General features: G+C 41.3%; 1 protein-coding gene across 8 annotated transcripts in view; it reads right to left on the bottom strand.

Moving 5' to 3' along the window:
• taf2 (TAF2 RNA polymerase II, TATA box binding protein (TBP)-associated factor) overlaps nt 1-4,355 on the bottom strand; it is a 204,984-nt gene extending 200,629 nt beyond the window's left edge. For 4 of the 8 annotated variants that reach the window (XM_077599565.1, XM_077599564.1, XM_077599562.1 and 1 more), the window contains exons 1-3: nt 3,968-4,354; nt 271-363; nt 38-172 (exon numbers count right to left, since the gene is read on the bottom strand). In XM_077599565.1, the coding sequence (XP_077455691.1) occupies nt 38-87 (50 nt within the window). In that variant the 5' untranslated portion in view covers nt 88-172; nt 271-363; nt 3,968-4,354. Of the gene's footprint in view, nt 1-37; nt 173-270; nt 364-3,967 lie in introns of all 8 variants that reach the window. The other 4 variants (XM_077599568.1, XM_077599567.1, XM_077599566.1 and 1 more) reach the window with 3 other exon arrangements.
• Nucleotides 4,356-15,911: the final 11,556 nt, after the last annotated feature.

Genomic DNA, 15,911 nt, shown 5'->3' with positions numbered 1-15,911 from the left:
AATAACCAATTCTTACATAAAAAAATAATATACTTATAATTTAAAGGGTCTTGGACTCTCAAATCCTTTATCCCTTTTCCTGTTCATCTTTGTCTCTTTATTCGTGGACAGAAGTTCCAAAGCCAGCTAAATGAGGTGTCATCAGCTGAAGCTGCTATGAAGTCAGACAATCCTAACGAGAAGAGGGTTGACAACGGTAGTAAAGAAACACAATATGATATAAATTAAGGACATATGATCAGTTAGTTATCAATAAACGCAATAACCTACCTCTTCAATTAACTTTGTTGGTCGGAGGGTATTTTGGCCAACCACCATATATGCATCTAGGATGCAACATCAGCAACGGCTATCAAGAGTGAACTGTGGTAAAAAATAATAATAATAATAATCAGTACATATTAGTGTTGAACGACATTGTAAAAACTTAAATATAATGGGATTAGAGACGGCCCGGTGATGCGAGTGGTTAGCGCGTCGGCCTCACAGCTCTGGGGTCCTGGGTTCAAATCCAGGTCACGTCCATCAGTGTGGAGTTTGAATGTTCTCCTCGGGCCTGTGTGGGTTTCCTCCGTGTACTCCGGTTTCCTCCCACATTCCAAAAACATGCATGGAAGGCTGATTGGACACTCTAAATTGCCCCTAGGTATGGGTGTGAGAGTGTATGGTTGTCGTCTCCTTGTGCACTGCGATCGGCTGGCCACCGATTTAGGGTGTCCCCCGCCTATGGCCCGGAGTCAGCTGGGATAGGCTCCAGCACTCCCCGCAACCCTAATTGTGATCCATTTTGCACTTATTCTGAGGAGGCATATTGATAAGACTGACCAGTGCTTCGTACGCCTACTTCCTGTAGAACAACCCCGTAAATGATAGGATTAGTTTCAAGACAAAAGACTGGTGGTTTAGTAAGCCTTATTAAATCATTACTTCCTTTATGAAAAAAACAAAAAAGGAAATGTTAAAGTGATAGAGGCTATGCTATGCAATCGATTCCGTAACTGAAGTCGCACAAGACGAATTATTCGTCAGAACTTGGAACTCGGATGATTTACAATGCAATCGTGTTACCGAATTCTTCCGGTTTATAGTGCAGTTGAATCAAGATGGCGGAAGCCGTAGCAATGGTGTGAATTTCGAGGCATTTCATTTGGAGATTTGGTACTTTTCCGAAATGTTCTTTTTTCTTTTAAAGGTTGCTTAAAAAAACAATAATAATTTGGGATTTCCGGATTTTAGGGACGTTGTCCAGAGTCCCGGACTAATTGCAAGACCTGGAAATGGGAAAACATCTTGATTTCAAGCAGTGGTGTGCCGTCAGGGCCTTCTCTGCTGGCCTAAGATATTTATTGTTATTTGCCACAGATCAACATGGTGTTTGGAGCAACCCTGGATTTGCAAATTTGACTTGTTTAACCAAAGCAGCAACGAGACACCAAAGCACTGCCAGACACTTACAAGTAATGGTGCTCTCCAAAACTTTTTGGGAAACCCGAGTGAAGTTACAGTTCAGCGAGCAAGGGCGCAGGGAAACGGAGCACCACAACGAAAAGGTAAAGACAAATAGGGAAATCTTAAAAAGTCTGATAGACTGTAAACTTTCATTTTGGGGACACGATGAAAGCGCTGCATCCCCAAACAAAGTAAATTATGTGGAAATTATTTCTCTCATTGCTGAGAGAAACAAGGATTTACATTACCACCTGTCCACTAAAAGTGTTTAGTGGCACGTCGGGCAAGATACAAAACAACCTGATCACTGCTATTGCTGAAGTGATGGAGGAAGAGATGAGAAGGGAAATAAAAGTACTGTTTGTCTCTGTAATGGTGAATGATTTTGTGCAGTGTGCTGATGGATTTAAAGCACATCTGGATGATTTTGAATTGTTTTTTGCTTCACACATTTAATGGCATTTTTGAGCATTCAGAGATTTTTTCAATACTGCAGAACAACAAACTGGATGTACAGTTTTGTCCTGCAAGAGTAAAGGAGTTTTGTGACACAGTTGAGCACGAGAGGAGCCCATTTGAGGAAATCTAGGAGGCCACTGAATGCAGTGTGGGTGCTCCAAGCGCACGAAGAGGTCAAGCGCAAGATTCTCGCGCGCACTATCACCAACTCCACGACAGGATTCTGGACAATATTACTTGCCAGACGCGGACCAGATTTTAAGAACACGAAAGACTGATGTTTCTCTCCCTCCTCGACCCGCAGAAGTTTTGGGAATACCAGAAAACTTTCCCACATGCAGCTTTCTCCATCTTAACACAGAGCCACGGTGCACTTTTCGATCTGCATCGGTCGGCTAAGAACAGAACTAATTGTAATGTATGCCACGGATGATTTTACAGGAAAGTCTCCCACTGATCTCCTTGACTTCCTTCAGCAGAAAAATCTGAGTTAGAGCATGGGGCGGCTGTACACGTTAGTGGGTTTGACAGTGACCATCCCCGTGTCCACTGCTTCTGTCGAATGGACATTTTCAGCCCGAAACAGAATCAAAACTTATACCAGGAATACAACAGGACAGACACGACGCCAGCATTAGCTTTGATGGCGATAGAAAAGAACTTCTTGATGGACCTGAAACACTGTACCACAGAGTAATTGAAATCTTCTTGAGAAAAGAAAGGAGGATGCATTTTGTGTATAAAGAAAATGAATTTTTGGTGAGTAAAATATGTCTATTTTCCCAAATAATAATGTGTCGCAGCTGTAGCTGCATTAAAGGTTTTATAGCCATAAAATACTTGAGGGTTGGATTGATTCACACACAGCACTACTGAAGGCCTAAGTGTGAAATTCACAGCCCACCACTGATTTCAAGTAAGAAAAATATTACAGGTTGTCCTCAAATGAGGACAGTGGGTTAAGGATATTTTCCATAAGGCTGCTCTTTGCACACAAGTATTTTACGAGGTATTTAAAAAAGAAAACGCCAGGAAGAATTCATGTTTCTTTTATTGTATCTGGTCTGTGTTGTCCTCCATCTCATAAACGCTTATTTTGGCCGTATTATTGACCTTTTGCGTTCATGCTCCGTGTTAGCCTCGATTGCGCCCATGCGAAAAACACTTTCTCGTCATCCTCTACTTCTCCTGAACATTGGTCTAGAACAGGGGTCGGGAACCTTTTTGACGAAGAGAGCCATAAACAATTCATATTTTCTAATGTTATTCCTTGAGAGCCATACTCCGAATTTAAAAGTCAAAATACATGTAAATGGGTCTTTTATTTTAGTAATTTCACCACTTTTAAAGTGGAAAAAAAGAATACTTTTGCATACCTGTCAACCTCTGCCGATAACTGCCCTTATAAATGATTATTGATTCCCCTTACAAACCACAAAAAAGCTTACAAACACCGTACGAGTCGTGGGTTCGATATTTTAGCTCACAGGTTAGCGAAGATCCAGATGCACCCATCGAAAGAGCCACATGTGGCTCCCGAGCCATAGGTTCCCTACCCCTGGTCTAGAACTAGCATTCATTTTGCAACATCGCTCCCGGTCTGTGGTGCTCTTGTGGTGTAATTAGTTTAACATTATTGAATTGTTATATAGTTTTTAATAAGATCGTTGACAAAAATTATTTCACGTTAATTATCGTTATCATGTTATCGCCCAGCTCTAAAGGAAATACTTTTATCTTTTTAAAGGTATATAAATATTTCAACTTTTGAGTTTAATTTATTTAATAAGGGACAGCCCTTATTAATGAACATATCTATGTAAATATATAAGATTGTCGCGGTGAGCTAATTTCCATCTTCAGTGTATTTCGATCAGTGATCCAGCCTTTCAATTAAACATTTAAACATGTCATCATTATACAATTCCACAATGCATTTTATAGACAAAAGGTAAACATCGCTTTAATAATCTGAATAATAACAGTATGCAGTTGTTCTACACAATTTAGTTGGAGGATATCATTCAACAACGTAAATTAAACAAATATTGGGACAAACCTGGTTAATATGGTGCGAGCCCTAAAAAAGGATTCCAAATTTGCAGTGACGAGCATCTGTGAAATGAAAACTTTGCATCTAATCGAAATGTATTGTAACACTCATTAATCAAATTCTGGAGCAGTCTACGAACTCGTGCACATTGTCTTTTCTTCGAGTCGTACATAATCTTGCTACTGCGCATGCGCGGGAATGCGTCACTTCCTTAAGAGCGACGACGGCAGATAGATATACGTACTATATACGTGTAGATTCGACGTTAGATATCCAACCAACGCATTCGTACACTAAACCATAAAACTAATAATTTTAATAATTCATAAATCCTCGTTCGGACCCCATTTGTTGCGCATGCGCGTATTGCATCCTTCCTTTTGAGCGCGATCCTCGAGTGATTTGTCTCATTTCATTTTCTGAACTGCTTTATCCTCATTGGGGTCGCGGGGGCTGTTGGAGCCAATCCCAGCTGTCTCCGGGCCAGAGGCGGGGGACACTTTAAATCGGCGCCCATCCGAAGGCAGTGCACAAAGGACAACCATGCACACACACCCATACCTAGGGGCAATTTAGTGTCCAATTAGCCTACCATGCATGTTTTATTGGGAATGTGGGAGGAAACCGCAGAACCCGGAGGAAACCGACGCAGGCCGTGGTAGAACATGCAAACTCCACACAGATGGACATGACCTGGATTTGAACCCAGGACCCCAGAACTGTGATGATAATTATTGTTTCTCTGTTCAAATCTCTGCCGTTGATAAACGTAATGCCATCGTATGTAATGACGTATCGCAATAACACTGTTCGGCTAGAAATAGAGTTGAGACAGTTTCTGACCTCACCGCCGGGTGGTGGTAGTGTTCTTTTATTTGCGCTGAAATATTTTTGGACCGAACACAGACAAGACACAGATCAGTCTCGTGGTCACTTCTGTCAATACTATATTCAAAGTATATTCTCGCCGACATATAGCCCAATTGACATTATTCACAGTAATGATATATTCCTTTCTTTTATTATTCAAGTCTCATACCTGTCAACCTCTGCCGATAACTGCCCTTATAAATGATTATGATTTCCCTTACAAACCCCCCAAAAAACCTTACAAACACCGTACGACGCATGTTTACTCGCGGTAACCAGACAGTGTAATAGAAATAACAAAGGTAATTTGCATACAAAGTCTTTTATTCAATTTAAAGAGTTTACAATGCAATAAACTGTGCCTTCAGTGCTTCCTATTGTAAGCCAATGTGCATGATTTAGCAGACTTTATCTGCTCTAATGAGGGTCTCACTTGTGAGCAACAGTTGTCACAGTTCAATTTCATCTGTAATAAAGAAGTAAGAGTGTCTGTTCCCATTGTCTTTCTGTACTTTGTATGAATTTTCCTCACATGGCTGAAAACCTGCTCGCTATCAGCATTACTGTGAGGAAGGCTGAGTGAAATTAGATACATCTTTCTCATCAGTGGAAAGCGATCCAGCCCCAAACCAGTTTTCATTTTGAACACATGAGGCCAAAATGTCTCTGGACGAATTGGTTGTCCATCCTGACTTTTCTGAGGGAGAAGATCATCAGGTATTAGTTGATAGTCTTCCCATTCATCTTTTAATTGTTCCTGATCGAAGTCTGGTGTAAACCTGTTTGCAAGCTTAACAATACTTGTGTAATCCAACATCTCTCTCTTTCTTGGGTCCAACACCAAGTCACTCAGTATTGTATTCTCAAATGGAAATTTTTGTATCATTTTAGTTACAACAGCCTCGTAGAAGGAGCGGACAGAGGAAAAAAAAGTTGCTTGCATGGCTGGTGTGATGCTTTGCCTGATTTCATCCTCCTCATTGGTGTCTTGGAAGAGGGCCCTGGTGCCCAAGCCAACACCAAGCCTGCTATCTTCATGCTGCAGGCATCTGTTTTTCTAATCAACTGCCAGCAGGCTATCAGCAGATTTGACATGTTCCATTTGCACAAATTTCACCAAGAGTTTCTTTAAGAGTTTTTCCATTTCTGGAAGCAAATCTCCAATCATACATGCCTCTGTTTGTAACACAATATTGAATCGATTTATTTGAGGCAGGATGAAGCTGAGGAAGTGGAGTGTGAGGAGAGTAACAGGGTCTTGAAGTCGATCATGGATGCTTTTCACTTTACCTGCCCTTTCAACATCCGCATGGCTCGCGAAGTAGCTTTTGAGTGCTTTGTACTGAGACAATGTTCTTTCAACCACTTTTTGCAGAGACAACCATCGTGTCGGACAATGCTTTAGGATTTTTTCTTGCTCGGAATTTGTAAAGTCCTGAAACTCTTTAAAATCCTCAATTCGTTTGGAACTATTTAAATATATATATATATATATATATATATATATATATATATATATATATATATATATATATATATATATATATATATATATATATATATATATATATATATATATATATATATATATATATATATATATATATATATATATATATATATATATATATATCCACCAGCAAGTCATCTATGTTTACTGGCAATGTCTTCAGTCCATCTTTGACACACAGATTGCCAAGATTACAAATGCATCCAACACTAAAAACAGCCCCATTTTTTTCTTTTATCCTAGACAAGACAGAGTTTTTCTTTCCAACCATGGTGTTGCAATTGTCGCTTGCAAATCCCACAACGTTACTCCATGGAATGTCATTTTCTTGTAAAATGTTGTCAATAACGGCAAAGATTGATGCTGTTGTGCCTGATGCCAACTCTGGTAAATCGAGGAGTCTGGTATTTGTGTTCTCCCTATCAAAGAAGTGAGCTAACACAACAAGTCGCTTTTTGGTACTACGATCATTGCTTTCATCAATCATGAGGGTAAATGGGTGAGTTCTGCAGTACTGAATGACGTCTTGGGTGTAGCCACGTGCAAGGCTCTCCTTAACAATCATCGTAGCCTTGGTCCTCCAACATGCAAACTCCTGCAAAAATATAATATTAAAATATAAAATTTTAATCACATAAATATATATTCAACAATGTACACAATTATTTCTGGAAAAAAATATATCTATATGTATATGTGTGTAGAAACACAGTTGGTAAATTATAAATATTTTTCACAATTAAAGTTGGCAGCAGTGTCAGGAACTTAAAGTGCTTTGTTCTCATAACAGGTATAATGCATGAATTATCAAAATTAAATAACAAATGGAGCTTTTCCCAAGGCCGTTATGGTTGACACGGTGCCATAAATGCTGATTCATTGTAGATATGAATGATGATGATAATAATAATAATAATAAATTACCTTAGCTGTCTGTGAATCCGGAAACATAACTTTCACCAAATCCGAGAAGTGGTCCGCAGCTGTGAAAGCAATGTTGTGCTCAGCAAGAAAATGGCAGAAGAGAATTTCCGCATTTGTCATCTTGTGGGATGCTGCAGGATTTGCGGTAGAGACGAAGTGCTTGGTTAATGGGACATGTGAATTGGTTTTTTTCACATTCTCCACGTGTCCGGCAGTTTTAAAGTGGCTCTTCAGATCGTAAAATCCACTCGCAGCAACTTTCACGTCTTTATTGCAAGGGACACAGAATGAGAATTGAGTGCCTCTTAACGATGCTTTAATCCAGCCAGCATATTCACCTTGAAGTAACTCCCATTCTTTCTGGTGTTGACCCGATCCTTGAGTTCTTCGTTTCTTACTAGGTGGCTCCTCCATGCTTGCTTCCACGATATTTACTCTATGTATATCTAGGCATGCGCATGTCATCCTTTATCGATATTGCCGTACGCACCGCTAAAAAAATACATACGATTGAGGATAATTTTTGCTGGTATACCGTGACAATAGTAACGATCGATGACAGTAGCGTCGTTGGCTACCGGCCTACGAGACTATCTGGATTTTAGCCAAAACGGTCTTGTTGAGATCGTTTTTCATAAATATTGGCGATTTATTTTTTTATTTTATTTTTCCCCGTACAAAAGTCGGTGTACGGCATACATGATTTGAAATGGTAAAAAAACTTATAAAATACGTATAAAACGTACAAGTTGACAGGTATGAAGTCTTGTATTCGTTACACCCCCACACTTATCTCGAAACACAGTCTACTCACTAGTACACTCTAGTGGTCAAAATAGCTAAACAAAACACACCCACTAATATGCAAAAGTAACGCCCACTTTAGACTACGGAGGCCTTATATATTGGAGTCAGAATATGAAAGTCTGTCTTTTCTCTTGCAAATAAACAACGTATTGAGAACTGACCTGGGATCCCATTTCTGTTTTCCGTGTCTTTATCAAATAAAACCTCCAGGACAAAAAAACATGTGGCATTGTAAATACGAGGTCAAAAAGAAACAAACGCCAATAATTTGGGGACTGCCGAGCTGATGCCCTGAAGGTCAGGACGAGCAGCAAGGATCCTCTCTACAGACTCTTGGCGCGCCAAAATAAATAGGTAAGCAGATTTTAAATTCTGCACAATTCATACAAACATCCAAATTTTAGGAGAGTCTGTGAAGAACGGTCTATAAGTGCAGTTCTGGTTAATATAGATTGACATTCACGGAATTGGTGTTTTTGTATCTTTTATTGGAAGTTATTGAGCTCAGATTGAATACAAATTTTCAAATCCAATAGCAAAAGTTGTTCCTAGCGTAAAGTTGCAAATCAAATAGCAGAAGTGTCTCCCTGTGTGAAGTTGCAAATCAAATAGTAGAAGTTGTTCCCTGTGTAAAATTGCAAATTAAGTGGCAGAAGTTGTTCCCTGCGTCAAGTTGTACATAAAGTGGCAGATGTTGTTCCCTGTGCAAATAACAAATTAAATTGCAGAAGTTGTTCCCTGCGTAAATTTGCAAAAAAAGAAGCTGCAGCAGTAAGGTGTTTGGAGGAGTAGACTCAGTTTTGAATTGATTGCTAAGTGGAGTATATTGGTTACTGAGCTGAGTGACAAGCATGGGGGAGATGGCTGGAGCAAAGGGGAGTACACCACTCTCCTCATCTTTCACGCAAGACAGAGTTGTTGGAAATAAAGAAAAAGATAAAATCAGTAAGGAAATAAAAAAGCGACTTAAGGAGAAAGAAGATGGTGATTGTTTTGTGAAAGAGGAAACTGTGAAAAAGAATCTGCAGGATTACAAAATCAGTGATAACAAAATTGAGACAGAAAAGGGAGGAGGTGCCTCCTTTGTTGAAAAAGCGCGCCCACAGGAGAGAGCTGCGAGCGTTGGAAGGAGAGGCCGCAATGTTGAGTAACCTCTTGGCCTCTGCTTCACAAATCTGGCCCAAAATGAATCAAAAGGGAAATCCGCCACCATACAGGCCTGATACTATGCCAGTTGTCCCAAGCAATCCACCCGCTAATTCAATTTATCCATCATTGACTATGGATGTGAAAGGTTCTTTGACAATGAGAGAAATTGATGAGGATAACTCTGGTGCAATTTCACTGATTATGATAGATGAAGTTTGCAACAGTTCAGCCCCAACAATAATTAATAGAAGGGAGGACATGTCACACTGTTCTCCTCTGCTGACACCAAAAACAATTCATCCGATATAATAATATCTCCGATAATGCCAACATCGAACATGACTCCATACAGAACAAGACGTATATTTTACAAAAATAGATGCGAGCGCAGATGAATGGAAGGAAATGATCGCTAACATGGAAACGGGACACATGGTTGAATTGTCAGGGATATCAAACGGTTGAATGCGTACTCACAATCAACAGGCATAAAGAGAAAAGCATCCAAACACGAAGACATAGAAAACAAATTCCAAGCTAACGTGGACTTTGAAGAATGCAATAAAGGAAAAGTAAAGACAATCACAAACTTCCCGCTAAATCTTGGAAATGATAGCAAATACCAATACGAACCCTGTAGATTAGGTGAAGTTGAAATATTGATTGGCAAACTCCCCTCTCTCGAGGATGGAGCATTAATTTGGTACACACAGCTGAAACAATTAACAGCAGGCTCATAATTAGCATTAGGAGACATCAGGGCAATCCTGGATTTACCCCCTTGGAGACTGACAGAAATGGAAGCAGCTGCATTCAGAGGAGCAGACGCAGAATTAGAATCAGAAGAGGAGGTTAACTGTAGTCCTCTAATGACGACGCTTTTCAGAACGGCGGTTGTCGAAGCCATGCCATCTCCAGTGAGAAGCAAACTGGAGGAAGTTCTGCGAGCATGTGGTGCATGCCAATGAAAAATACAGGCGGGATGAATAATGGCTGAAGGACCAAGCCAAAGAACTGCCACGGAAAGTAGATCAGCTACAGCTTGGGGAACTGTCCAACCAGAACAAGAGGAGGGTTCAAGCCTCAGCCGAAAATCCTAAGCCAAGCCTGGAAGCACCCGTGATGGTACCAACACAACCACCACCTCCACCACCACCGCCAACTGCCCCGGCAGCCATGGCCCCCCCAGTCGTCAATGTGTATGCCCAGCAAGCGAGAGGCAACCAAGTTCCACAGCGAAGGAGACAGCCTCCTGCGGCACCGAGGGGCGGAACAAGGAGGAGGAACCAGCAACAGGGCGCTCCTCCGTAGACCCCTCTAAGATGATGGGGATGCCAACAACCCGGTCACATTCGTCAGAATTGCCTTTTTAATCCATGGATGGCCCCTGGTGGATACCAGGGAGGTTATGGCGGCCAACCTCCACAGGCTCGAGGCTCCAACTCGCAACGACAATGTTCGGGTCCAGTTAATCCGTGGGGTGTGCCGAATTATGGATACTAAGGATGCCCAGAGAATCCTGCAGGGAAAGGTCAGTTACCAATAGTCACATCTATAACAAAAAATGAACCAGTGATACAAGTCCAGATTGCAGGGAAACAAATACCTATGTTGGTTGATACTGGAGCAACCTACACGTGCATAATTCCAAAATACGCTTCAGACCTTCCGATGTCTGGCAAATTTGTCAAAACAGTGGGATTCTTGGGAGCAATCCAAACAATACCAATGACAGCTCCAATTCAACTAACAGTGAGGGGAGAAACAACTACAAGGCCAGTTCTGGTGTCTGAGCAGACACCTGTAAATTTGTTGGGAAGAGATCATCTCTTCCCAACAAATTTACAAACATCTCAGGTGCCTTCTGCAAGTTTAATGTAAAAATTTGTTACACACCCGAGGGAGTGGTAATTGACACACCTAGGGAAAACTTTCACGTGAGTCTTCAAACAACAAGGGCGAAAGTATATTGGGTAGGGGATATAGGCGTTCCGGGAACAGGAAGTGAGACTGGTAATGCGGTCCGTGAACACCAGGAAGGCTGCTGGCCCAGACGGAGTACCTGGGAAGGTGCTCAAAGCCTGTGCTGACCAGCTGGCTGGAGTCTTCACAAATATTTTCAATTGTTCCCTGCAACTATCCATCATTCCATCTTGTCTGAAATCTGCCACCATCATCCCTGTCCCCAAAAAGCCAACCATTGGCAGCATGAATGATTATAGGCCTGTTGCCCTCACGCCTGTGATCATGAAGTGCTTTGAAAAGTTGGTAGCCCGCCATATCAGGAATACAATCTCTCCCTCAATTGACCCTCACCAGTTTGCTTATAGAGCAAACAGGTCCACTGATGATGCTATTGCCATTGCTCTTCATACAGCACTGAGCCACCTGGAACACCCTGGGAACTACGTGAGGATGCTCTTCATTGACTATAGCTCAGCCTTCAATACCATAAAACCGGACATTCTGACTGACAAACTCTCCCACCTTGGACTATCCTCTTCAATCTGCTGCTGGATAAAGGACTTCTTGACCAACCGACCACAGACTGTTAGACTTGGTCCCCACCTCTCTTCCTCCATTACACTAAGCACTGGCTCCCCTCAAGGCTGTGTACTGAGTCCTCTTCTGTACTCCCTGTACACCTACGACTGTACACCCACCCACCAGTCTAACACCATCATCAAATTCGCTGACGACACCACTGTGGTCGGACTCATCTCAGGAGGGGATGAGTCGGCTTACAGAGATGAGGTCAACAATTTGTCTTCGTGGTGCTCGGTGAACAATCTCACACTGAACACCACGAAAACTAAAGAAATCATCCTGGACTTTCGCAAACACGGCACAGATCTGGCCCCACTCCTCATAAATGGAGTATGTGTAGACAGGGTCCAGTCCTTTAAATTCCTGGGGGTCCACGTCACGGACAAGCTCTCATGGTCTACAAACACCACGGCAGTGGTGAAGAAGGCTCAGACACGACTCCATTTCCTCAGGGTACTTAGGAAGAACAACTTGGGCACCAATCTTCTGAGAACCTTCTATAGAACCACTGTAGAGAGCATCCTGGCGTACGGCATCACAGTGTGGTACGCTGGAAGCACGGCGGCAGACAAAAAGGCCATGCAGAAAGTGATTAACACTGCCCAGAGGATTGTCGGCTGCTCTCTGCCCTCACTTGAAGACATTGCCAGCCCTCGTTAGCTCAGCAGAGCCAAGAACATCATAGGGGACCCTTACCACCCTGGTCACAATCTGTTCCAGCTGCTGCCCTCTGGCAGACGCTATAGGTCCCACAAAGCACGGACAAATAGGCTTAAGGACAGTTTTTTCCCCACATCCATCAGAAATCTAAACTCGCGCTAACATAACACACATTCCCCTCTGCGGTATATGAACAGATGTTTGGTTGGTGATCTGCCTCCTACTAGCTGACTGAGGAAAGGTAAGTGGAAGACAGTGAGAGGTAAGCGACCTGTATCCTCAACAGCGGAATGACAAATTACAAGTCCATAACTTACACTTATTAGGTCTTTTGACGATTAAACGTAGCTTATGGAGAAGCACCATCAATTTCGTCACACGCAGTTTCTGCGTGTGATGACAAGTAGGCTTTTGTGTTGTGATAATGACGACAGGGCCTATGTCCGATTATTATTATTATTATTATTATTATTATATATAGCTGGACTAGTGCTCCAGGCCATCTATAAGTGGGAAAAGTACATTCTGACACACATTCCAAAACCTACTAAGTCGCGGTCTGAAAAACATTGCACAATATACTATGATCCATGGTGCAGTAAAAGATTTCAAGGAGAATGGGAAACACAAACCAAAGACCTGCTAGTGCCACTGACCACTGAGTATATTATCATTGGGGAGGAGGTGCTGCCTTAAATGTTGAATCAAACCCATTTTTAGCACGGTGGTATAATGTGCCTAACTCCTCACCACACATAACCTTGCTGGTAAACGAGGGGTTTGTGTCAAAAGATTTGGGACTAATGATGAAAACCGCATCACCGTTAATTTGAGAAGCGATGGATAATCAGTTAATTTTTGTGTCCCCAGACAGGACAAAGATAAAGATTCTGTACGGAAATTATATGGTCGCCAAACCAAGAGAAGTGATCATTGGCCGATATAACATACCACACATGTTGCTAGCAGTGGTGTGCCGTCAGGGCCTTCAAGGCCTTCTCTGCTGGCCTAAGAAATATCTGAATCATATATTATATTTTGTCCATCAATACTTCACAAGGCCTTCACAATCAGTTCTGCGGGCTCTGCTGCATTAAACAAGCGTCGATAAGACTGTTGCTTTAACCAATCAGATTTCGAGTTGGCAACACCACAATGCCTTCTCGCAGGCGTAGGGATACGTCATTGCTTTCACCAAATATGATTGGCTAGTCATAGAGTGGATTAGCTACCAAACTGTATCTGGAGCGAGCTGCACAAGCAAATATATTGTTGTGTTGATTTAAAGCCATTCTCAAGACGGACTTTTCAAGAAAAAAAAAGCTGGACATCATTAAGAAAGACACCTCCAAAGCAAGCAAGCCTGTCGCAACCGGGAACAAACATTTTCAGCACTAAATCGAATAAAAACGAATGCCAGAAATACGAAAGGACAGGCTCAACTTTCAGCATTAGCTTCGATGGTGATAGAAAAGGAGGAAAGAAAGGAGGATGGATATTGTGTACAGTTAAAAATGATTTTTGGTGAGTAAAATATGGCTATATTCCTAAATAATATTTCAATTGTACGAGGTTATTATTGATGACTTTTTATGTGTCGCAGCTGTAGATGCAGTAGAGGTTTTATAGCCATAAAATAGTTTTTGAGGGTTGGATTGATTCCGATAGCTGAAGGCCCCACTAGAAAATGCACAGACCGCCACTAATGTAACTAAATTGGCTTGGCAATTAATGTCTGAAATGAACTGTAAATTGTTTTTATCTTATTGATGTTGTTGAAGTGGATAATTGGAAGAAATTTAACTAGATTTTATTTTATGTCTAACTATTGAAAAAACATCGATTAAGATACTTTTAAAGGAGATGACAGACAAACTACAAAGAATGTAATGGTAATTTTTTACAAATAACCTACCAAATTGGGGTATTTTTAATTGGTTTTAATATGCAACGCGACACACATTATTGAATGAATTGGGAGTTCTTAATTAGCACACATTTTATAAGTTATTTGGTTTAATTGCTCTAAAGGGCAGTTATATAGACAAACAGGGAGCTGTCGGTTTAATTCTATTTAGAAATATAAATGTATTTATTTGTTACTGAATATTAGTAATTGAGGTGAATGTAACTATTGCAGAGAACAAGAGAACTGTTTTTTTGTTCCTGGCTGGAGAGGAGGTTTTGAACTCCTGGGAAGAGTCCAGCCCAATTGCGGTTTGGCTTAGTTTGTACTTTTTTCCTATCTTTAGTTTACACAATTTTTATTTGTATTATTTTATTTTCTTGGAATAATGTCTATTTTCTTACTGGTGAGAATTAAGGAATTTGCATGAGGAAGCCATCCCGACTATTTATTTAAGGACACATAAAACTTATAGCATCCTTGACATTATACACGAATGGGAGGAGTTTTGATGGATATATTAAAGGAGCTCTGTTTTTAATTCACCTAATCTGAACAGTTTGTTGTCCAAGGGGAGTTAACTAGAGCGCGCTAGAGCAATTGTACACAATCCTTTCACCTCGTGTCGTTCGCCCCAGGCGTGGCAGACCCAGCTTTCAAGACGCACATTCCACCGAGACAACTTGACAGTGTTTTCCCTTCTTATCTTGCTCCTCTCGTTACCCATCCTGCATGCATACCAGGGTGGTTTCTCTGCCTGACAGAGCAAATTCCGCTCTTGTTATGAATTGTTTGCTATAAAAATTAACTTAAAGGTTTGTGTACCAAAGTGATAGCCACTAATTTGATCATTGTGTAGCAACAGATTGCTAACAGATTACTAACAGATAGTTAACGGATTGCTAACAATGTGACCATAATTATCAAAGGTTTGTGTTCTTTTTAATTCATGTTTGTCGCGATTTCCAAGTTAATAGTTTACAGTGGCAGGCCGTCAGGGCCTTCAAGGCCTTCTCTGCTGGCCTAAGAAATATCTGAATCATATTATATTTTGTCCATCAATACTTATTATGCCAAATGGTCAATCACAATCAGTTCCGCGGGCTCTGCTGCATTAAAAGACACTGTTGCTTTTAACCAATCAGATTTCAAGTTGGCAACCCCACAATGCTTTTTGCAGCCATTGGCATTTTGCTGGCTGGGATACGTCATTGCTTTCACCAACTATGATTGGCTAGTAGGCAGGCCAAAGCCATAGCGAGGCAGCCAGAGATTGCAAACTCCACCCACAATGGCCGACAGAGCCAAAAACAAATGGATTTGGTTGCAGATTTGCTCACAAAGCTATTTTCCAGACGGACTTTTCCAGAAAAAAATGGACATCATTAAGAAAGGGCGGCCAACTCCGAAGCTAGCAAGCCTGTTACAGCCGGGAAAATGGTGTTTGCACCACTTTCAGTGCGCTAACTTAGCTGCACAAGCAAATATATTGTCGTGTTGATTTAAAGCCATTTTCAAGACGGACTATGCCGGAAATATGACAGGACAGGCTCGACTTTCATCATTAGCTTCGATGG

The sequence above is a fragment of the Stigmatopora argus genome, chromosome 4, assembly GCF_051989625.1.
Source record: "Stigmatopora argus isolate UIUO_Sarg chromosome 4, RoL_Sarg_1.0, whole genome shotgun sequence".
NCBI classification, from domain to species: domain Eukaryota; kingdom Metazoa; phylum Chordata; class Actinopteri; order Syngnathiformes; family Syngnathidae; genus Stigmatopora; species Stigmatopora argus.
Note: the sequence above shows the minus strand (reverse complement) of the source record. Positions and strands in the feature narration are given on the sequence as shown.